The sequence below is a fragment of the Xylocopa sonorina genome, chromosome 6 (genome assembly GCF_050948175.1).
Source record: "Xylocopa sonorina isolate GNS202 chromosome 6, iyXylSono1_principal, whole genome shotgun sequence".
Classification (NCBI taxonomy): Eukaryota; Metazoa; Arthropoda; class Insecta; order Hymenoptera; family Apidae; genus Xylocopa; species Xylocopa sonorina.
The window spans coordinates 2,917,259-2,937,660 of record NC_135198.1 but is presented as its reverse complement, the minus strand read 5'-3'; the positions used below and the strand labels follow the sequence as shown (position 1 = coordinate 2,937,660).

The following is a 20,402-nucleotide window of genomic DNA, read 5'->3' as shown; positions in this document are numbered from 1 at the left end:
TGCAAACGCTGTATGGTTAAATTAAAATTCTTTTACGCGCGCTAACTCTCGTAAATTTTGTAAAATCCACAGAAGTAGCTGAGACGATAGCAAGTGAACCTATCATTTTTTTATGTTTTTTAAGTTGAAGGATCTTACTTTTTCCGAAAAGTTTAGCAATATTTTCCAATAGATCGAGAGTGTTTGGACACGATCGGTTGACACACAACACGTTTGATAGCCCAGGACTGAAGTATCGATCGCTCTACGTTAATAGATTCCTCAAATTCAGCATTCATTCCGTTCGAAAATACCAATTCTACCGATTATGTATTTCAGGCGAGCCTTGTCATTCATTGCGCTCGATATAGCCAGGAATCTATAGGGCTTCGAGAGTCCCGGACCCGTACAGTGTGAAATAAGGCTTGACAGTTAATTTCCTACGTTCGATTGAAAAAACCGTATACATTTTTAAGGCGACTCTAGCGTCGCGAAAGTCGTGACAGAGTCGTTGAAAATTTCTGAAGAAATTGTACCGCAATTTTAAACATCGATATTCGAACGTCAAGTGTCCCGAGTTGCAGTTGTCAAGGGTTCGCTGTGCAACGACGATGCGTCGAGCGCGACAAGGTGTACAGCGATATAAATTAAAGCAACGACAAGGAATAAGCGGCTTTGAATGGGAAAATCTGCTTTCGATACGTCGAACGAGGTTATTTATCGGTGTTAATCAACCGGTAGTACCGGTAGTAGCTGCAAATATACATAACGCAACCTGTTCCCGACACTTCTTAGTACCGTTGGTCCCCTCTGTCTTGCAATTTTGGCGCGCGGTCGCGAAACACGGCCGATCGATTTGCAAGTTAAATTGGCCGATGTAAATCTTCGTGTCGAAGGAGGCGTCGTTTCGCGGCCCAGTTCGCCGCCATATTGGCCCGCGGTTGTTCGCCCGCCGTCCTTTGCAATCTCTGTCCAGACTTTGCCAATTTTTACTTCGTTTGCCGCATTGTCGCTTTTACTTTGCGTTGGAAGCTCTTGGTAAATTGTAAATAATTACAAATTAACTATAAAAATATAACAGGTTTCTTTCGGTTGCTCGCCCACCGTTCTTTGCAATTTCTGCCCAGACTTTGCCAATTTTTACTTCGTTCGTCGCGTTACTTCGCGTTGGAAGCTCTTGGAAAATTGTAAATAACTATAAAATTAACTATAAAAATATAACAGGTTTTTCGATATCTCTCGAAAGTAGTTCTGAAAAGAATTTCAAACGCGCAAACGTGGAATTTTAAATAAAAACTTGCATCTTCTTTGTGGTCTTGAAAAATCCTCTCGATTTACCTCGTAACCGCTTCGTTGCAGAATCGGAAGCGATTGTTCGATATAGAGGAAGCGGAATTTTGTACGTCGAGGGTTTCGACGCAACGCGGACGATAATTAGTAGGTGGTGTCGGATAGTCGATTTTTCTTGGCTCTCCGCGGAGCGGAGTGACTTGGTTTGGGGCTCGAAGCCCGGAAAGGGGATCAATTTCTTTTCTCGAGGAGGCCGCACCGTCGAACAAAGAGGGTCGGTCAATCTATATAGAACTCTTAATCGCAATCTCCGCCGAATCGGGCCGAGGCAAAGGCTGGGGAACGTTGCCAGATTACACCGAAATTCCCTGTAATACCTTCCCTCGCCTGGCTCCCGTTCGACAGACACGAACCAGAGTAGAGGCTGTTCGCGTTTACGTTCCATTCGATTCCCTCTGGCTTTGATTAAAAATCGTCTCAGCCGCCACCGAAATGTTGTTGTTCGCGTCGACTTTGATCCACTCGGAGGACGAAATCGATCGAGATTTTATCGTCTCGCCTTTCCGCTTCTCTTTTCCTTTTTTTTTACTACTTTTCTTCTTCGTTTTTCTATCTAAATTCGTTGACATCTCGACAAGACGAATTGGATACTCGCGATTTTACGTTACACAGATAATTTTCTTCGCGATCGACCGTGCTTCGTTGAAACAGCAACTCTTGAGAGTAAATGTTACTCTCGCAATTGTGAAGTTACATCGGTTTTGTCTCGCCCGTGAGAAATAGAACGGTGTAAAAAATAGAACGGCTGATAACTCGCTTTGTTAATTTTTACACCCGGACGATAAGGGCGCGAAAAAGCGTGGCGCTCGCGAGACAATGCTGCGAAGTAACTTTGGCATTTCATTCTTTCGCGTTACGTCACTGGGGAGAAGTTGGTTGCGTCGCGCAGATAATTCTAGCCAGCCGGACAAAAGGAACGGGAACGGAACGTGGAGTTAAAAAGACATTAGGTGGAACATCGATAGCGTTTAGCCGGGATAAACGAAACGTTATTTCTCAGCTAATAATAATTCTATGAAAAACAAAAAAAATAGAACAGCATTTTTCATAAATTAAGATCATCGTCTCTTTCAGAGTGCAAATACACGCGCGCTGTTCTTCACCGTTTACTTATTAATTCTAATTACTCGTTCATTCATTTTTTTCCAATTAGCACGAGCAGATTGCACGCGTCGATTCGATCGGCAGAATTTCAATTGTATAATTGAAGTTAAGAACGATAACGCTAATCTCGCCTCTCGTGGTCTCGCGATTAATCGATACGAGTCCATTCCAGGTACTCTATTAAGCCCCCTTAATGACTCGACGGACGGACGGCGGGGAGACACGGAAGAAAAATGTTGACAGAAGTAATTCGCGGTGAGGAATTATGATAAATTGCGGATCGTCCGTCTCCGAGGGTGGAAACATCGCAGACTTGTTAGGCGAATGATAACTCGCCGGCACGAGGGACCGTGAAATGGAATAGAATCGATGGAGCAGCCCTCCTGGGAATAATTTCGATGCATCCGCGGTATCCGAATCGCCATTGTTATTTTATTCACCGCGCGTCCACGTCCAAATGTTCGCGCACTTCAGACCATCAGAACCGACTGTGTACAGTAAATTTCGCTCTAGCAACATTTTTATCGTCCCTTGTCTTCTCTTCTCTGTTTCTTCTCTAACATTGAATCGATTAACCCTTTCTTTTTTATTTTTTTTTATAATCAGACGAAAGTAAAAAAGAGCGAAGCGTTCATGTCGTTCGCGCGTATTCAGTTTCACCAGAGTAAAATGTTGAAGAGCGCATCGATCTTCCGGATCTTTACGAGAGTAATTTCAAAACGACCGTTTTCTTTTAGAGACGAAACACCCCGGAGAATGTTAAGCGGCTCTCGTAAACAGCTGGCTCACAAAAGCGAGCGGATTACAGGGACCCTGGCGTCTTCTCGTCCGCGCGCAACACGTTAGAAACAACCGCTCCTCCGTGTGGTCGATCGATTCGATACGGTTTGGAAATCAATAACGCCGGGAGGCACACTCTCAGCGAGCTTCCACTAAATAACGATTTAACGGTAAGCGAGAGGCGGGTGTACGTGAACGGCCACCTCACGCGGGCATTAAAACTTCCTCCTCGTTCGCGTTGTTCGATCCGTTGCTACGCTTTCGAAACAAATAATTACGGGGTGGCTGCCTTTAAGGTCCGCGCGCGCCAGCGACGGGTTTAAATAAAGCGCGAGCGACGCGGAACTTCGCTTGAAATAGAGGAATTCTATGCTCGCCGAGCACGAAGGGCTCGAGCTTTGTGAAAACTTCCCTCCCGCGATCTTACGCCGCCGTCTCTTCTTTGTACCGTTCTTCGACTCCCGTTTCGACGTCTTCGTAATATACCTCCGAGTAAATTACTGAACTCTCCTCTCGTAGCGAGGCGTTCGTTCCAATTCGCGCGTCGTTCGAATTTTTCTACTATTCGATTTAGTTTCTATCGAGAAATTTGTTATTACATTCCTCGATTTCGAGAAAATGCGGATTCCTCTTTCAGATAGAAAATTGAAATCGTCGTGACTCTAGTTTTATATCGTTTTGTAAAACGTGTACACCAGAGAAAGTAAAGAGTATGCGCGGAGAAACGCGAGAACCAGAGACACAGATCGATAGGGGATGAGGGATGAATCGAAGATAGATGCGAGATAGACGCGTTCGGATGAGTAGCGGGTCAGTGTACCTGATAATACACTAACCTCCCGAGGGTGGGCCCTGCGGGCCACCCAGCCATCCGGAGGACCACCCCGCGGTTCCCCCTATATTCTGCTGCTGCTCCGCCAGCAGCCTGACTGTCAACGCGTACGTAAGCAGCATCACCCCCAGCGGTATGTAAAAGCAAATTATGCTGCCTATCAGCTTGTACAGCGGGTCGGGTATTTGGCACGCGCCGTCCACCAGCACCGAGTCGTCCTCCTGAAACAATACACCAGACAGAGAAATTATATATCCTGCGAAATTCGACAAGATTTTTCCGAGTGTACACATGTGTTTCTTGGTGCTTAATACTTTCTCCTACTCAGTTAAGAAATTGTTATATATATTTGAAAAACCTACGTGGGTGAGGTTGAATAATAATTGTTCGCGATAACAAAACAAAACAAATAATTTATTTTAACAGATAACAAGCTGTATACTTGCTCTGTGTATCGGCACTATGCTGCTCGATTCTTAACTAACTCTTGAGGGCTCCTTTCCCTCGCACTATATGTATTTTCGCCCCCTCGTTTCGATGTCGAAAAGGAGGGGACATGTTCGCGAAGAACGTCCTTAACCCTCGAGGACGAAGAGAAAGTTTGGAGTCAAACATATGTTTAATGTCTCCAGTCTCTTCGCTTCGGGGGCCAAGTATTTTCTTCCGCCCTGCGCCACAAGGTGCAAAGGCGACCACCGTAGTCGCCACATTTATATTCAGTTTCTCTCGCAGGCTCTGAATACGAATAACACGCATCGTTAACGGCATAAATATAGGACGACCCTCTAACAGAACGGCTCGTTATTTGTTCCAGGACCCCGGAACAGTGTCCCAGCGTAGTATCCTTGCTCGCAGAGAGCTACAACCCGCACGTGAGATACGGCGCGGCGATGGCACTGGGGATCGCTTGCGCTGGTACCGGTTTGAAGGAGGCCATAGCTTTGTTGGATCCTATGACCAACGACTCTGTCCACTTCGTACGTCAGGGCGCCCTGATCGCCTCAGCGATGATCCTGATCCAGCAAACGGAGGCGACGTGCCCGCGCGTGAAGGACTTCCGGGCGCTCTACGCGAAGGTCGTCGTGGACAAGCACGAGGACGTGATGGCGAAGTTCGGCGCGATTCTTGCGCAGGGCATCATCGACGCTGGTGAGCGAGCCCTTCGAGTACCACGATCCTTTCAACCCCTTCGATAAGATGGCCGCCTCGAAGCGCGACGTAGAGTGTTATGTAGCGTCTCGTCCCGGAGGGATGATACTCTAACACGTTTTATCGTAACCGTTCTCCTTTCTCTCTGGATGTACACCACTTCTGCTCTAATTTTAGTTTACGTTTGAGTCGAGGAAGACGGGGCCAGAAGTGAGCGTACACTTCGGAGACGCGAAGTTTATTCGATATTGGTGTTTCGACTCCTTATCGATTAGACGTCGGATGAATTTTAGTTTCGTAATGTTTATGTTCTTGTTCGACTGTGATTGTAGGCAGTTTTAACAACGGAGGTAGGTTAGAATTATCGGTGGATGGTGTGGATAAGGGGTTATCGATGAAAAAGAGGGGAGTGTTAAGCGAAATAGAATTTAAAATACGCGATAATGCAGTTGAGTTGCAGAAAGCGTGGAAATTTTCGCCGCACTGCGGCGTCGATTTCAGCAGTTTTCTCCCGCAAAGGATTAACGACACCCGATAAGCTTCTCCTTCGCGCGGAAACATAATACGGATCGCCGATCAAAGGTCCTTATTGCAGAGTTTGTCCTCTCGCGCTGCAGGAAATAGCGAAATCGAAGCTCCTCGAAACGTTGGATGTTTATCGGTCTTGTAACGCCGCCATTATTTGCCCGAAGGCGTTGTCGAAGGGGTTGACCGGAAGTTGGCGGTCTCCCTTTGAGATGTTCGTGGACGTGTCAGATCTGTTTTGCTAGCTGACGATTACACTCGCGTATTTAGTCGCGCATTAATTTTCTGTAATCAAATTACATTAATCCCCGGGTAATTTAGAGGGATTAGCTCTAAAATAAATAATCAGTTTCAAATTTCATTAGGTAAACGACCCACGATAGATACAAAAATAGCTTTCCATTTATTATTCACTATTCTCGATATTATTCGATGCACTGTTATAGCTCTTGAATATTTCAAATGCAAGGTATATCTAAATTAAATTAATCCCCTAGGGGCATCAATGTTCACAGTTAACTTAACGCATTCACCAATAAACTATCGATTACTAATTCCAAATTGATTACAAATACCGACAGAACATTCCACCCCCATAAATTCCAACGTTTAACCAATAAATTAATTTCTAGAGCGAAAAATTAACGGCTACTAATCAAATAACGAGAATCGCTTAAAGTTCTGATTCTAGTTTTATTATATCGACGATGTTACGACAATGATTCCAGGTGGTCGTAACGTGACAGTGTCGCTGCAATCGAGAACAGGCCACACGAACATGCTAGCGGTGGTTGGCGCCCTGGTGTTCACCCAATACTGGTACTGGTTCCCGTTGGCCCACTGCCTGGCCCTCGCTTTCACGCCGACCTGCCTGATCGCTCTGAACGCTCAGCTGAAGATGCCCAAGCTAGAGATCCGCTCGAACGCCAGGCCGAGCGTCTACGCCTACCCTGCGCCCCTCGAGGAGAAGAAACGCGAGGAAAGGGAGAAGATCACGACTGCTGTCCTCAGCATCGCTGCCAGGGCGCGTAGACGCGAATCCGAGAGGCGCGCTCGTGACTCTCACGAGAAGATGGAAGTGGTCAGTTTCGATGATACGTGTCGTCTTATTTTTTAAATTCACTTCTGCTATCTTTTGCTGAGATTTTTTTTAATGACAACTAGATGCTTCCAATGAAATTCTTCTAAGGAACAGTGGATTTTATTCAGCTAATAAGAATGGCGATGGACTTACATCACGTTAAAAAAAAAAAACACTTTATTTTTCCTCGAAGAGTTAACCACATATTCTCGCGACTCAATTTTCAACAATTCTCAAAGATATTCTCGTTTCTTTACTTTCATTATCGCAACGCAATTTCGTGCACACCCCAAAGAACACCCCTTGAAGATAGCTCGCAATTCATTGCTTCCCGCAACCGCCCCGTTCTCTCGGCACGTAGGCGATACGATGACCGATCGCGTACCAAGATGAACGACGCTGTTGGCCCAAGCACAAACCTTCCTATTCTTTCATTTCCGTCGTTTTAATTCTTAATCGCAGGATCCGCCGGAAACGACGAAAGAAGTTGCCGAGGCGGCGCCCAAGGAGAAAGAGGAGAAGAAGAAGGAGAAGGAGGAGAAGGAGGCGAAGGAGGCGAAGGAAGCGAAGGAGGCGAAGGAGGCGAAGGAAGCGAAGGAAACGAAGGAGAAGGTCGAGAAGAAGGGCAAGGAGGAGGGCGAGAAGACGGAGAAGGAGAAGAAGGAAGCCGAGCCGAATTTCGAGATCCTCCAGAATCCAGCACGCGTGCTCAGGCAGCAGCTGAAAGTGATACAGCTGGTCGAGGGCAGCCATTACGTGCCCGTGAAAGACCTTCAGATTGGCGGTATCGTTATGGTGAAACACGTACAGTCGGACACGGAGGAAGAGCTGGTGGAGCCCGTCGCTGGTAAGTCGAGGATTTCTCGCAAGATCCTTACTTCATCACGTTGCTCGCATCGAATCTATAATAGTTCATTAGTATGTCGATGCTCCAATTTTCTTTTCTTTCTTCTTTCGTACCTAATTCATCAAAATTCGTACTACAAAACAATCACATGTTCAGTTTCGAAAGTATTTTAACTCTATTTAAATTGTCGACACGCAGCACAAGTCAAAATGAATTTCACTATTGGAAAAAGTGTCGACGTTTATGCCATCGTAGGATAGATAGGTATATTCGATTCGATTGCCGCCAAAACGTAACGACGAATTTCAAGATACCGTTTGTTTTATGTTAAATTTGTTACATCGGGGGGAAAGTTAAATAAGAGGCAACAGGAACATTTCCATATTCGAAATTCGTTCGCTTCACGTTTACTCCACGATTATTCGCGGCGATATTATTATTAATATTTCGACGTTTCAATCGAAAAACTTGAAAATTGCTATTCACCTGCACCAACACGCCTTCTCGAAAGTAATTCCAGCTTGAGAAACGGTTACGCGGGACCAATTATTCAATTACCGTGGCGCTTGCTTAGTTCGCTATTTCAGAAGCTGTTATCGTCACGTTGCGTTCGATTATCGTCGTTCTGTTACAGCTTACGGGCCTCACCCCGAGGAGGAACAGGAAGCGGAGCCGCCTGAGCCGTTCGAGTACACCGAGGATTAAAATACCCGCGACCACGTTCGTTCACGTACCACACGCACGTTAATAGCTCGCTGTATCTGTAGAAGCAACACGGAGAACACTTCGTTTCCGGTACGAGTAAACGCCTACAGTTGTACTTCCTTTCTTATCTTCGTATGATCCCGTTTTCCTCGCCAACGGGAGGAGCTGCGACTCGATATCGTTCGCCATCGAACTGCTGCCCTGCTTCGTCGAATTTTAATAAATATATATTGTTTGCTCTGAACGTACGTACGCTGGTTCTTTATTGGAATATCGATACCTATTTTTTGTGACGCAAGATAACCGATATCGCGCGGAGAGTATTTTATTGATCATTCTGTTACGGATTTGTTTACAGGATCTCTTAATTGTTTTCGAGTTGAATATCGGTTTTCCAGGTGAACACATGTGGGACATTAGAGAAATGTTTTTCAAAGTGATTTTTTAAATTTGATATAATTATTTAGTTTTAGATTGAGTAATTACTTGTTGAATTCTACTCTTTAGATAATTTTTTACAATCTATCCTTTTTCAGATAATCGTTTACATTTACTTTCACGATATAATTAACTCTTAGTATAAAAATTTCATGCTCGCGTCGCATCACGTACACGCAGAGATTGTTCAGTTTTCCAGGTACTTAAACATTGCAAACATATCTTGTAGGAAATCGTGAGATTGTTTCGTTACTCAATTTGTAAAACATCTGTCGAGCCTTTATTACGTCTTGATGAATTCAAATAAAACATATGGATGATAAGAGAATCGTCAAGATTATATTATTGAATCTGTAGGATTTCGCTGAGAACATCAAGCTACAAGAGGCACGAAACATGGTAAGTCCTAAACATGGTATGTCTTGTCCAATTTCGTAGCATGCGCATTTTTCACATATTCACCATTAAAATCAGCGAGAAAAGAGAAAAAACATTCCCGTTTGTCTGCTCGCTCGGTTATCGATATCATTCGCTTTGATAGGATATTGACGTGTCGTAGATTGATGGATGCCTTCATTCGTGGCCCCAATCCAGAACTGCGAACTGGAATGTTCGACAAACGAACGTCTCGTTTAAGTTGGTGACTCCGCGTGAATTCGAAATAGAGGGTATTGCTCGGGAGAAAAGCGACATTTACCCGTGAAACGACGGTACACGCCTCGTTGTCAGTCGTTGCTGATGAGACACCCATCGAACCTGGAATTGGGGTCCAGAAACGACACTGCTGAAACTTCGTTTACTTGACGCACGACGTGACTCGCTTTAATAATTTAGAAAAACCCATCACTGGGCTGGAACAAGGTTAAAGTAGTAGAGACCAAGGAGAGAAATGTCTTGTTACTTTATTACGTTTACTTTTCAGTAATAAATTGATGAAAGAAGTATGCTTTATTATGCAAGCATCAATTTTATTATTCTTTATTTTTCAAATATATTTGCAGTTGTTTCTTTTGCAGAAATAATTGTAAAATATTATAAAACTACAATCTACATAATTCTATTTTATATATCAGAAACCAATTTTTTTTCTCAAATCAAGTATATTCAAGTATATTCAATATTCCCTTTCACATAAACGAACAGAATTAAGCTTGTTCATTTCGTAAATAACATTTTATATGTTATATTACTCATATATTAACACTTGTAGCAATTTGAAAACAAGTGGCTTTCGCGCCACGATCGGAATCGGCGTCACCGAATGCCGTCGTGAATATTCGACTTTGCGCGGTCGTCAGTGCGCAACGAGTAGCGATCGCGTAAACACAGATCTCGCGTGCGTGCGTAGTAATCGGTTCGTTTTGCAGCTCGTTGTGTCGTGTCGGGTGATTCTGCGTTCGCGAATGTTCCCTCGTGAAACGAGCTATCGGGTACAGTTAAAATCTCGTCGTGTAAAACGCGAAGTGGTCTGTAAATCGTGAAGTGCGCTGAGGGTGCAAGCGTGGACCAGAGAGGGGCGCCATTTTGGAGAACTTGACGCGACTTTCTGGGCTGAAGTATACACAATTGTTGGCGCTGTTTGCATAACACGCTGTGAGTTTATACTTTGTTCATTATACTTATTCGCGCGTTCCCTTTTAAGCATTATTGAAATATGACGTTCTAAGTAATTACGTGTGTGCCAGTTCTTTGTATTACGAGGTCGTTTGTCCAATGTAAAACGAGAATGCTCGCGTCGAAGACATGTCGGTCAGTCAATTGCGTGTTTAACACTAGAACTGTCAACGTGAACAAAGAGACTATTTTAATTGGTTTCTCGTATGAATTTTATACATTATTATAATGCATTTGTGTGGAGGATGTTTCATAATCTCTCATTTAAAAGCATAGATGAGAAATTATGGAAGATTTATTATCTTTTATGTTATGCATGTTTCCTTATACTCTTATTTTGACCCCTTTGTTACGTGATAATCAAATAGGTTGCGTTGACAGGTCTTTCTGGTGTTAAATAATTGTTTCGACGAAATAAGAGTAATAATTATATAACAGAATGACATCTTTAAAAGTAATCTTTTAATTAGTTCTATTTATTTTAAGTATAAGTTTCTAGTTAATATTTAAGGGTTTTTCTACTTCTTTAATGACGTTCATTTATGTTATACGATCGTTGTCCCGCGTATAATACGACTCTTAATGTTTTTAAGTCCAGTATATATAATCTATCTACTTTTAAGAAGCAAAGATTTCATAAAATAATAGCAATCTATTCGAACAGTCCATAAAGTTTTATTAAATATAATTCTGGCGTTCTAGAGCCGTGTTTAAAAATTATAAATATTATATACGCGGCAATTTTCGTACAATTTGAATAATAAAAACCAGCAGGCGTTTCCACGAATCGTTCCAACGTGGCAGCGGCGGGGTATAAAACCCATACCCATCAATTAATAATTTCACAACCGGCATGTCGCGGCAATTTCGTACAGAGCAGCGCGTACCAGGGTGAAACGCGCGAGAATTACCATTCGAAATTCGGATTTCCATGCGCGGTACACACGCGTCTCGAAATTTCTCGTCTACCCCCCGGCGCAGAATTGCGTTCACGCGTGAAATAGCTCTCGCAACTATTGTTCGCCGATGCAAAGTTGCAAATTAGACGCGGCGGACCATCTGCGAAGCTTTTGCCCGTTAGTTAGCCGGACGGATCGAATCATCTGTCCGCTTTGCCATCCGGATGTCACTCTTTGCGCGGCAAAAATACCCGTCCGCTTATTTTTCACTCCATAAGTGCGCGTCGCGCGAAAATAGGCATTCGTTCTAATTTTCGCAGACGCTTACCAGTTTCCACGAAACTATACGTCAAATAATTTTAAATAATCGTTGACGAGGAGACAGAAGAATCTTGATATGTATTCATTGATATATATCTCTTCTAAATCTTTTGCTTATGCTTCCTTTTATTTAGTAATCAATGTTATATAGTTGATACAATCTCCGAAGTGTAATAATTGATAGCTGGTTGATAGTGGTATCCTGTAATTTTTCCCCATAAAAGAAGTTTCTTGGAATAAAATCGCTGGAACGTCTTGGTTCGACGTGGTTTTATAGACTTTTTGGTGGTCGTTTTAAGAGCTTCCTGCACGCGTTCAGTCTTTGCGACCGATGTCGGAAACATAAGTGAATGGAAAGAGCCGTGGGTACGTTTCGTGCTGCACGAGAACTGCATGGAATGCCTATCAATGGTTTAATAAACGAGCCAGTGGGAATTAAATGGCCGCCTAATGCACTTGCAGCCATTTCTCTGTGCTTGTCGGAATTTCGATACTTTAATGGACGCTCCTGGCTATTACTGACTTTCGTTATCGTATTCGCTAATATTATCGCTTTTTTTAATATTTCTTCTATTAAAATGGTATTGTCTTTTTTTAAGCGAACTCTTTTCTTTGTTAGATTCTTCTTGGATTATTCTTTAATTTCCATAAATGCTGGAGAACGAGTCAGGAAAGTTTTGGATTCTTCATATCAGAGTGAAAACGAGAAAGAGAGAATTGTTTTAGATGAATATTAAAATGTATAAGAGAATATTTACTCTGTTACACCTGTCCATTAAAATATGTTCCCTTATTTACCCGATGAATATTCCTCTCTCAATGAAATATGGATATCCCGCGTAAATCGTTAATTAATAATCGAATGCGAGCCGAGTACCAGGGCGTTCTCACCCAGCCCGGGGAATAAATCCTGCCCGTTTACCTCCTTCGAGTATATTTTAAATCGATAGAGGTTTATTCTCCGCGAGACTGCAACACACATCGAGCACGCAGCTCGCGCGATTCGTATCAGAGAATAGCTCTCGAATCACAATATTCGTACCTCTTGTCCCCTATTTTTTTTTTCTTTCTTTTCTCTTTACCCTCTCGCGAGCCACGAGTATATTCGTTTACCGCCGCGATACCGCGCGTTACATCGTTTTCACGCAAATGTACACACGGTTTCTCCAGTGAAACGCGATCGTTTCGGGATTTCGTCGGCCTCCGAGGCGTCGCGTGACGCTTACCTTTACGCGACGCGGACCGAAACTCGAGGCGCCGTTAACGATTATCGATACGCTCCCGATAATTCGTCGATAGTTAATTATGCATCGATAATATCGTTAAACTTGTCGGGAAGACGAATCAGGATCGTTGAAATTCAAATGTCCCTCAAACTGTTCCCTTTTTTGTCGCGTTAATAATTCAATGCAGAAAAATGGCGAACTGCGTCGTCCAAGGAGGATCGTGAAATATGTACGTCGGAAGATTAATATCGGAAAGTGTCGTTCTACTTATCATTTTAGAAATATTACATCTTGGCTATTAATTATAATCGTCAATCGATGCGTGGAACAGCAGTAGGTTTCGTAAGTTACGCGAACTTTTGTGTACGTTGCACACTTGACTTTGTATCGCAGATATTTTGTCCCATCTGAAAGAAACCCCTAAACCTACCAATAATAGAAAGAACTCGTTTGCCATCTTCTAATGTAACCAATTCCAATTTCAATCGTTTCTGTTCGCCTTCTTCGTATCGAAACGTTCCACTAAATTTTCAAATTAACATCTGAATATCGATAACGTCCCTGATCGAATTGCAACGCGTCGCATTCTGCGACGAACGATGGTCGAGTAGGTTCGCGCTCTAATCGAGGGTCTCACCTTCGAGTACATCAAACTGAGGGGCAAGCTCATAGCGATGCTGAGGATCCAGACGAAGATGATCTTCAACGTGACTCGCCGTCTGGTTTTATTCCTGCCGAATTTCATGGGGTAACGCAGGCTCAGGTAGCGGTCCACGCTTATGGTGCACAAGTGCATGATGCTCGCCGTGCAGAACAACACGTCCAGACAGATCCACGCGAGGCAGTAAACCGATGGCAGAGGGAAATATCCTGAAATGAAAACGTTCCTTCGTTAGACGTTTGAACGAGGAGTTTCTACCATTTTGTCTAAATAATCGATCGAAGGGGAGCGTCATGGAATTAGTGGTAAAGTGCAAACAGTTCATCCTTGATCTCATTCTTAATTTATCTCCGAGTAAACAGTTAAATCGATTGCCTCAACTTGTCGCAGTTTGCACGTTCAACTATGAACGAGAGGAACTCCGAGATTAAATTCCAAAGACAAAGGGAAGTTTATTTCAACTTTTCAGTCGTGTTTTAATGCGTTTTTCCCCTCATCGTCGTATTTAACTTGAGTTCGTCTAATGAAAATGGCTGCGTTGAGATCTTCCTCGTTTCTCCCGCCTAATTCGCCGGAATCTCCATAATATTCCTAACGCAATTATCGGACCATGTAATTATAATAAGTACCACAGGTATTAATCGCAGCTTCCTCTGTTTCTATAGAGTCTGATTGTACGCGAAGTAGTCGAAGGTAATGCAGTTGAAAATGTTTTTGTTCAATTCTAAACTACCCGGCTGAAAGCGAACTTTCCATCAGCGGAGTTACATCTTTCCAATATACACCGCTGGCAAAGCGTTCATTAAACTTGGCCAATATCTTGCCAGTGAAATCGCACCACCTAACCGAGCCAGCCATTCTCAGACCGTTCGGATTCTTCGCGAGACCGAATTCGCGATTTTATCTTCGACGGAGATACCCGGGGGCCGCCATGGCGCAGAAGTCCGAGAAAAGTTCGCGGTGATGTTCGCTGGTGCAATTAGGAAAGTTCGTACCCGCCTGGTGCGGGTTCAGACCGCGAGAAACGGCGGGTTACACCCCGTGGATTGATCGGAATCTCGATGCGACGCGATTCTCGCACGTGTGATTTCACATTCCGTGCTCGCGGCGGTTTAAACAGAGGGCTCGGATCGCGGGGCTCGCGCGAGGCGCGTGAGCAACGTTAAACGCCGCCTGACACTTTGCATTCCGCCTTGCACTGTGCTTTTCCCGCTCGATTTCGACCGGCAACCCGCCTTGCGTCCGCTGAATTTCTCTGTGGCACGTCAAGCGAAGGAGTACGAATCGACGATAGGTCGCACGGAACGGAAAGATCGCCAGTTAAGTCGATTTGCGAATTTTTCATCGATTTTCAGAGATCTTTTTTGTTTACTTTAGAGATAAATTTACTGGAAACTTCGACTGGTACATTTTACAAATTGGTAAATAAATATCATACGAGTGGAACAACCGAGAAAAGGTCGCCCAATATTGAAATGGAAATCGATACTGTAGAGTAACACTATTTCGTCCGGAACTTCATTTCCGAATGAGTCGATGCAAAAGGTTTAATTTGTTTCTTTAATCGAGCGAATGGACATCTCCTCGGAAATGAAGCTTTCTACGAAAAAGATGTCGCCGCGCATTTTCGATATCTTCTTCGATATAGATCTCCTGTTCTCCATTGTGCCATCCGCATTGTGTTCGTTCGTCAGTTGGCGATTCGTCGAATCTTCGAACTCGATTCTCTCGAAAATGCATCGCAGTCTCGAGCGAACAAGAACATTTTTATACCTGAAACCTCTCGATTAGTTGACCATCCAGGATCAATCGAGGGTAAAAATCGAGAGTGTTGAATTTGATCGTCGATTCGTTGGATCAGTGATCACAGCTATAACCAACGCCACGAGACAAAATCGCGGACACTTCCTTTCGTCGCGAGCGTTTCGAATCCGCGACGCGACTTCGACGATCGTTCTAATTAAACGGCCGGCTCTTTGGAAACGGAGACGACCGCTCGTTTAATGGCGTCGCGCCGCGCTCGTAAAGGGTAACCGTGCGTCGTTGTAATTTATCGTTAGCCTGTAATTACGGACACGGACGACGAAATAAGCCGTGATAATAAAAACAAACGGTCGTGTTTCAGATTAAAATAAACGTTCGCCCCGGCGGAAGCGTGGCACCGGCTCGCTGCTCGTCGTTTTACCGCGGGTTTCAAAGCGTCCTCTTAGGAGGAGGACGCGCCACGCTAACCGGAATGCAAATGGGATCAAAATGCTTGTACACAGCAGTGATGCCTTTTTTCTCTCGCGTTTCTTAAGTAGAACGTGGCGCATGAAAACAACAGACAAACTCTGGACAAAGATACAGAACGGTTCTTCGAGTGCAAACTGTTTACCCGTAGCATTTGTGGCGCCAGAATTTTACTTATCCCTTTGCGGCTCGCAGACATTGCAGCATAGCTTCACGCGTTTCTTTTAAAGTCAACCAGTTGGCGTTCGTTTAAATTTCGAAGAGAAGTTTTCGATCGAAAAAATGACTGGAACGAAAGGAGTTGAACGTAGTAAGTTCTGATTTAAATGGACGACGTGTCTTAATCACAGATTATTTAGGAAGGTCTCCAGAAATAAACTGCTTCTTGGAATAAACATGTTTACGAACAATTCACGTGGAAAGTGGAATACGTTTAAATTACTCAACCAACACCTACTTCATCGGTGTATAATTAAACGTATAACACCCACGAATCGTTTCGAAAGAGTTTTCCAATGTACAGTCGTACACAATCTTATAAATGCGATAAATTTAAATAATGTTGGAAGCGCAGAAACTGTTTCGCCGTTTTAAAAAGAGCCAGATGTCTAGGGTAACGCAGACGGACGGGGAATTCTTGATACATGGCAGCGAAACTGGTACAAAGAGCACCGCGATAAGCTCGCCATCGCTCGACTCTATAATTCACGAGCGCAATCGCCTTCGAAGACGTAATACTTTCACTCACGCTATTACGGTGACGCGTGGCGTGCCAATCTTGTGTTCATAGGCGTTCTCATGTCGCGATAAAACAAATATGTCGAAAGCAAATTAATCTCGCCGGCAGATATACCTTCAGGCCGTTTTTATCGGCCGGGCCTGGTTAATTTTAAAAATGCCCCCCGCCGATGCCGCGCAGATACTCTATCGTAACGTGATTTATGGTAATCACCAGATAACGTATTACATTGGAACACGGTACAAAAATGCGATACGGAAAACGGATTAAAACGTTTTTACTATTCGAGTATATAGGCGTACGCGATCGTTCGAAGCTGTATTTTCTTCAAATAATACCTTCGTCTCTCTTTCGTTCATAATTGAACACTTTTAACTGCAATTTTAAAAGAAATCGTTATTTCTGTGTAAGTTTATTCAAGAAATAGGATAGAGAAACGACGAGGGCACAGTCAGAGAAAAGATCGAACGTATTATATATCGCGCGCGAAATTTTAATTTCACCCCCTCCCCATTCCGTTTCAAATCCGTCCCAGGCGCGAGAGAAATTTAATTTCTCGTATCCGCGGCCGACGAATCGTTTAAATTCGTTTAATGCGCCGCAAAGAGTCCCATTTCGCTTGTCACGTCTATCTTTTCGCGCCTCCCCAGCTCGCGCAACCCTCCGAGCGGAATCTAAATTGAAAAAGTCACGTGAAGCCGTCGGTTCCTCGCAGACGCCTGGATTCGCTTATCCCCGGCGATTTTTTAATTGTCGAACCGCTTTCACGCGAATTCGAACGCCATTCGTGATTCTGACGCTTTGACCCCGTGACCCGGCTGTCGCGTTACTTCTTTTCTCAGTTTTTCAGGTTTTCAGGGTATATCGGTCACTCTCGACGCTCTATTTTAAGATAGATATCGCGCAGTGAATTTATAAAGATTTTATTTTTCAATCGTTTCGATATTATCATCGAAGTTTATCCACGAAAATTATTTACGCATTTTAATTGGTACTTTGTGTGCACGAGATCGGTAGAGATCGGTTCCTCGATATCAATATCGAAGCCAGAAGCGAGGACAAGTAATTTCTAGCGAGCCCTCGAGTTTCAATATTTTCCGTAGCCCTTAATCTATCCTGCGTTAAATCGGTCTCGCTTGGTAAGAACAGCTGCTTCTGCATTCATCCCTCAGCCGCGCGCCCCTGTCGAGCTCGTTTCAAGAACGCGGCCATTGTGCAATTTCGACGGTCGTATATTCCGTTATTCACGGATCCGCGTCCAGGAAAATCCGAAGGGCGCTCGTCCGCCGGTTTCAGGTTACGTAGCCGGGCTGCAATTTCCGAATCTAGTTACTCGAAACCCTCCCGAGCACGAAATTATTCAGCAATTTAAGAGGCTAGTTACGAGGACGTTTCCAGGTCGCGGTTATCGCGGGAACCAATAAACTTGCGTTATTATTTGAAAAGGAAAGAAAAAAAGAGAAGGAGAGAAGGAAAAGGGAAGCGTAGGATTATATCTTCCCTCCCTTTCGGGTAGGAGGAATAGTAATGTGTCCTTGGGTAACGCTGCTGCGGATATTAACCCTTTGAATGTCGGGTGCTCGGAATTTTTAGCCCTCTCCGATTTGCGATTTTCAACCCTTAAAGTACGACACTCGTTTCTATTTTAAGTACTTTCATTATTAACAGATTAGAATTTTTTTTATCATGGACCTTTTATTGTATTCATTATTCTCCTGATATTTAAAAAATAGAATTCGACACGCCCAACGAAATTTCGCGGAGAACCGAAATTCATCCGCTGAAATTTGATACGTTTTTTCCAAAAAGTATTAATCAACAGATTGCTGGTAATCGCAGCGACAATTCGACCGAGAGACGCGGAGCCCAGTTTGGCGGGTTCGCGGTTTCGCGTTCGAGAGGAATAGTTAACGAAGCGAATTAAAACGCGAACGATGTCGCAAAACACGTAAATTTCGCGTAACCATCCTGCTCGCAGTGCATCCGCGTAAATCCATTAGGGTTGAAACTACGGACGGAAGTTTGCCAGGTCAAATTGGTACCAGCGCGAGGTTTACATGGTTACAGGTCCGCTCCTCGACGTAGCTTGTCCGATAACATTTCCATGCGTCTAAACTTCGTTACTATACGTTCAAAAATCAAATAATTACGTCCCTGGTCTTATATCGCACTCGTTAGTGGAATTCATTTATTTCTGCTCGTAAAATGTTATCAACATGTTCATCGATAGTTCTCGACACATCGATATTCATTAACGAATACAAGCTTGTGTATAAACGTACGCGATCGCGTCACGAAAGTGTCTTTTTAAATAAAATCGATCTCCTGGTCTCGCCAAGAAATATTTTCAGAAACCTTAATTGACGATCGATACTTTCGACGCGAACACACACATCGGATCGCAATTCGAGACCGCCGCAAAAACCGAAAACCTGAAAATTGCTTCGCTATGGTCAGAAATAAGTTTCATCGTGCCAGGACTCGCTTTTTGCCGGGTTCGACCTTCGACCGGTCCTGATTAAACTTTCCTCGGTTCTTGCGTGAAAATCCTTGAACTGTTACACTATTTCTCGCCCTGTAACCGGCCTGTATAACAGGACACAAAAGGATTAACAAAAGGATCATCACTCTTAAGCGTGATAAATAAAAAAACTCTTCGATCTCCGTATCTCGTTGCGTGAAGTATGAAGTTACTTCAGAATAGCGAGTAACTCGATGAGAAGAGAAAAAACTGAAAATTTCTTTCTTGCGACACGTTTCGCAATCGTCGTTCGACGTGGATCGTAAAATGCATCGCAGTCGCGCGTTGACGCTCTCCGTTCTCCAAGGCCGGAGAGCTCGCGTCGAAAAAGGGGTGCGCGTTCGTGGCGTACGCAATTGGAGACAGGTGAATCCATTTTTAATTGCACGGACGTGATCGAAGCCTGGCGCAGCCACCCCCTGCTTTACGATCCACGCCCGCCGTACGACTGCCACGGGGATAGAAATTTCCCGTGGAACCGATCGAGAACGCAACGAGAGATAATATATCGTCGATCCAGTCGGATGCGATGCTGTTTCTTTCCTCGCCCGCTTCCGTTCCTCGTTTTTCACCCGGCGTTGCTCGCCGCTCGTCCGTTTCGCTTTTTCGCTTCCCGTTTTTATCGCCGTGCCAGCTGCGCGATGAAAACGAACGCACGTCGGATCGATTGACGGGCGAACAATGGGGCCCCGGAAGGGTTGACCGTGAAGCTCCAGATGGAACGCGTCCACGGGTTTATTGTTACTAACGATCGCGCAAATTGACGCTGGTTCGTAAAATATCAGAACGAGGGGTGAATTTTAAACGCGCCTTTATAATGATCCTAGAATTCGTCATAATCATAAAGAACTAGTCGACTAGACTTCCTCATTTTGATCTCAACGTGCGCGTAGCCCAGTTAGGAATCTTTCAGTCCGTCTATCGAAAGTATGAAAGAATTATCCGGGATACTCGAAGACATCCGAGTGCTTGTATGTTTTCAGTAAGCATTCATAAAGCGATACATAGGCGTTCTTAACCTACTTTCCTCGTCTGGACTCTTAAAATCGTAGCGATAGAGATATATATATAATATCGCAATTAATAGAAGAGAGACGTACAAAAGAAGAGAAAAGTGATCGCGAACATTGCTCGCAGTCTTTTGAAAGATGGCGCGCAAGCGTTTTCGATATCGCAGTTATTAAAATCGCGATGCTCCTCTGTAAATACCGCTCGCTCTATCCTTGCCGCACGATGGCCCGGAACTGAAGAATGTTCGCAACTATGAAAGGCAACAAAGTTTCCGAGATGCTTCCGAGTGAATGCAGGAACGTTCGCCACGACCCTGACTTTGGTCCCTCTCTGTGTAGAGCCCCGCTTCGTAGGCCGCTGCATATTGCAACAGGCGGCGACGCAGCGT

General features: G+C 44.0%; 2 protein-coding genes across 2 annotated transcripts in view; one reads left to right on the top strand and one right to left on the bottom strand.

The window, feature by feature from the left end:
• The window catches only part of Rpn2 (Regulatory particle non-ATPase 2), a 60,850-nt gene extending 52,250 nt beyond the window's left edge, over nt 1-8,600 (top strand). Inside the window, exons 11-14 of the mRNA XM_076896621.1 lie at nt 4,860-5,194; nt 6,448-6,800; nt 7,263-7,647; nt 8,282-8,600. Coding sequence (XP_076752736.1) covers nt 4,860-5,194; nt 6,448-6,800; nt 7,263-7,647; nt 8,282-8,352 — 1,144 coding nt within the window. The 3' untranslated portion in view covers nt 8,353-8,600. The remainder of the gene's footprint in view (nt 1-4,859; nt 5,195-6,447; nt 6,801-7,262; nt 7,648-8,281) is intronic.
• The window catches only part of 5-ht2b (5-hydroxytryptamine receptor 2B), a 74,709-nt gene that overhangs the window by 10,123 nt on the left and 44,184 nt on the right, over nt 1-20,402 (bottom strand). Inside the window, exons 2-3 of the mRNA XM_076896743.1 lie at nt 13,488-13,720; nt 4,050-4,266 (exon numbers count right to left, since the gene is read on the bottom strand). Of these exons, the coding sequence (XP_076752858.1) occupies nt 4,050-4,266; nt 13,488-13,720 (450 nt within the window). The remainder of the gene's footprint in view (nt 1-4,049; nt 4,267-13,487; nt 13,721-20,402) is intronic.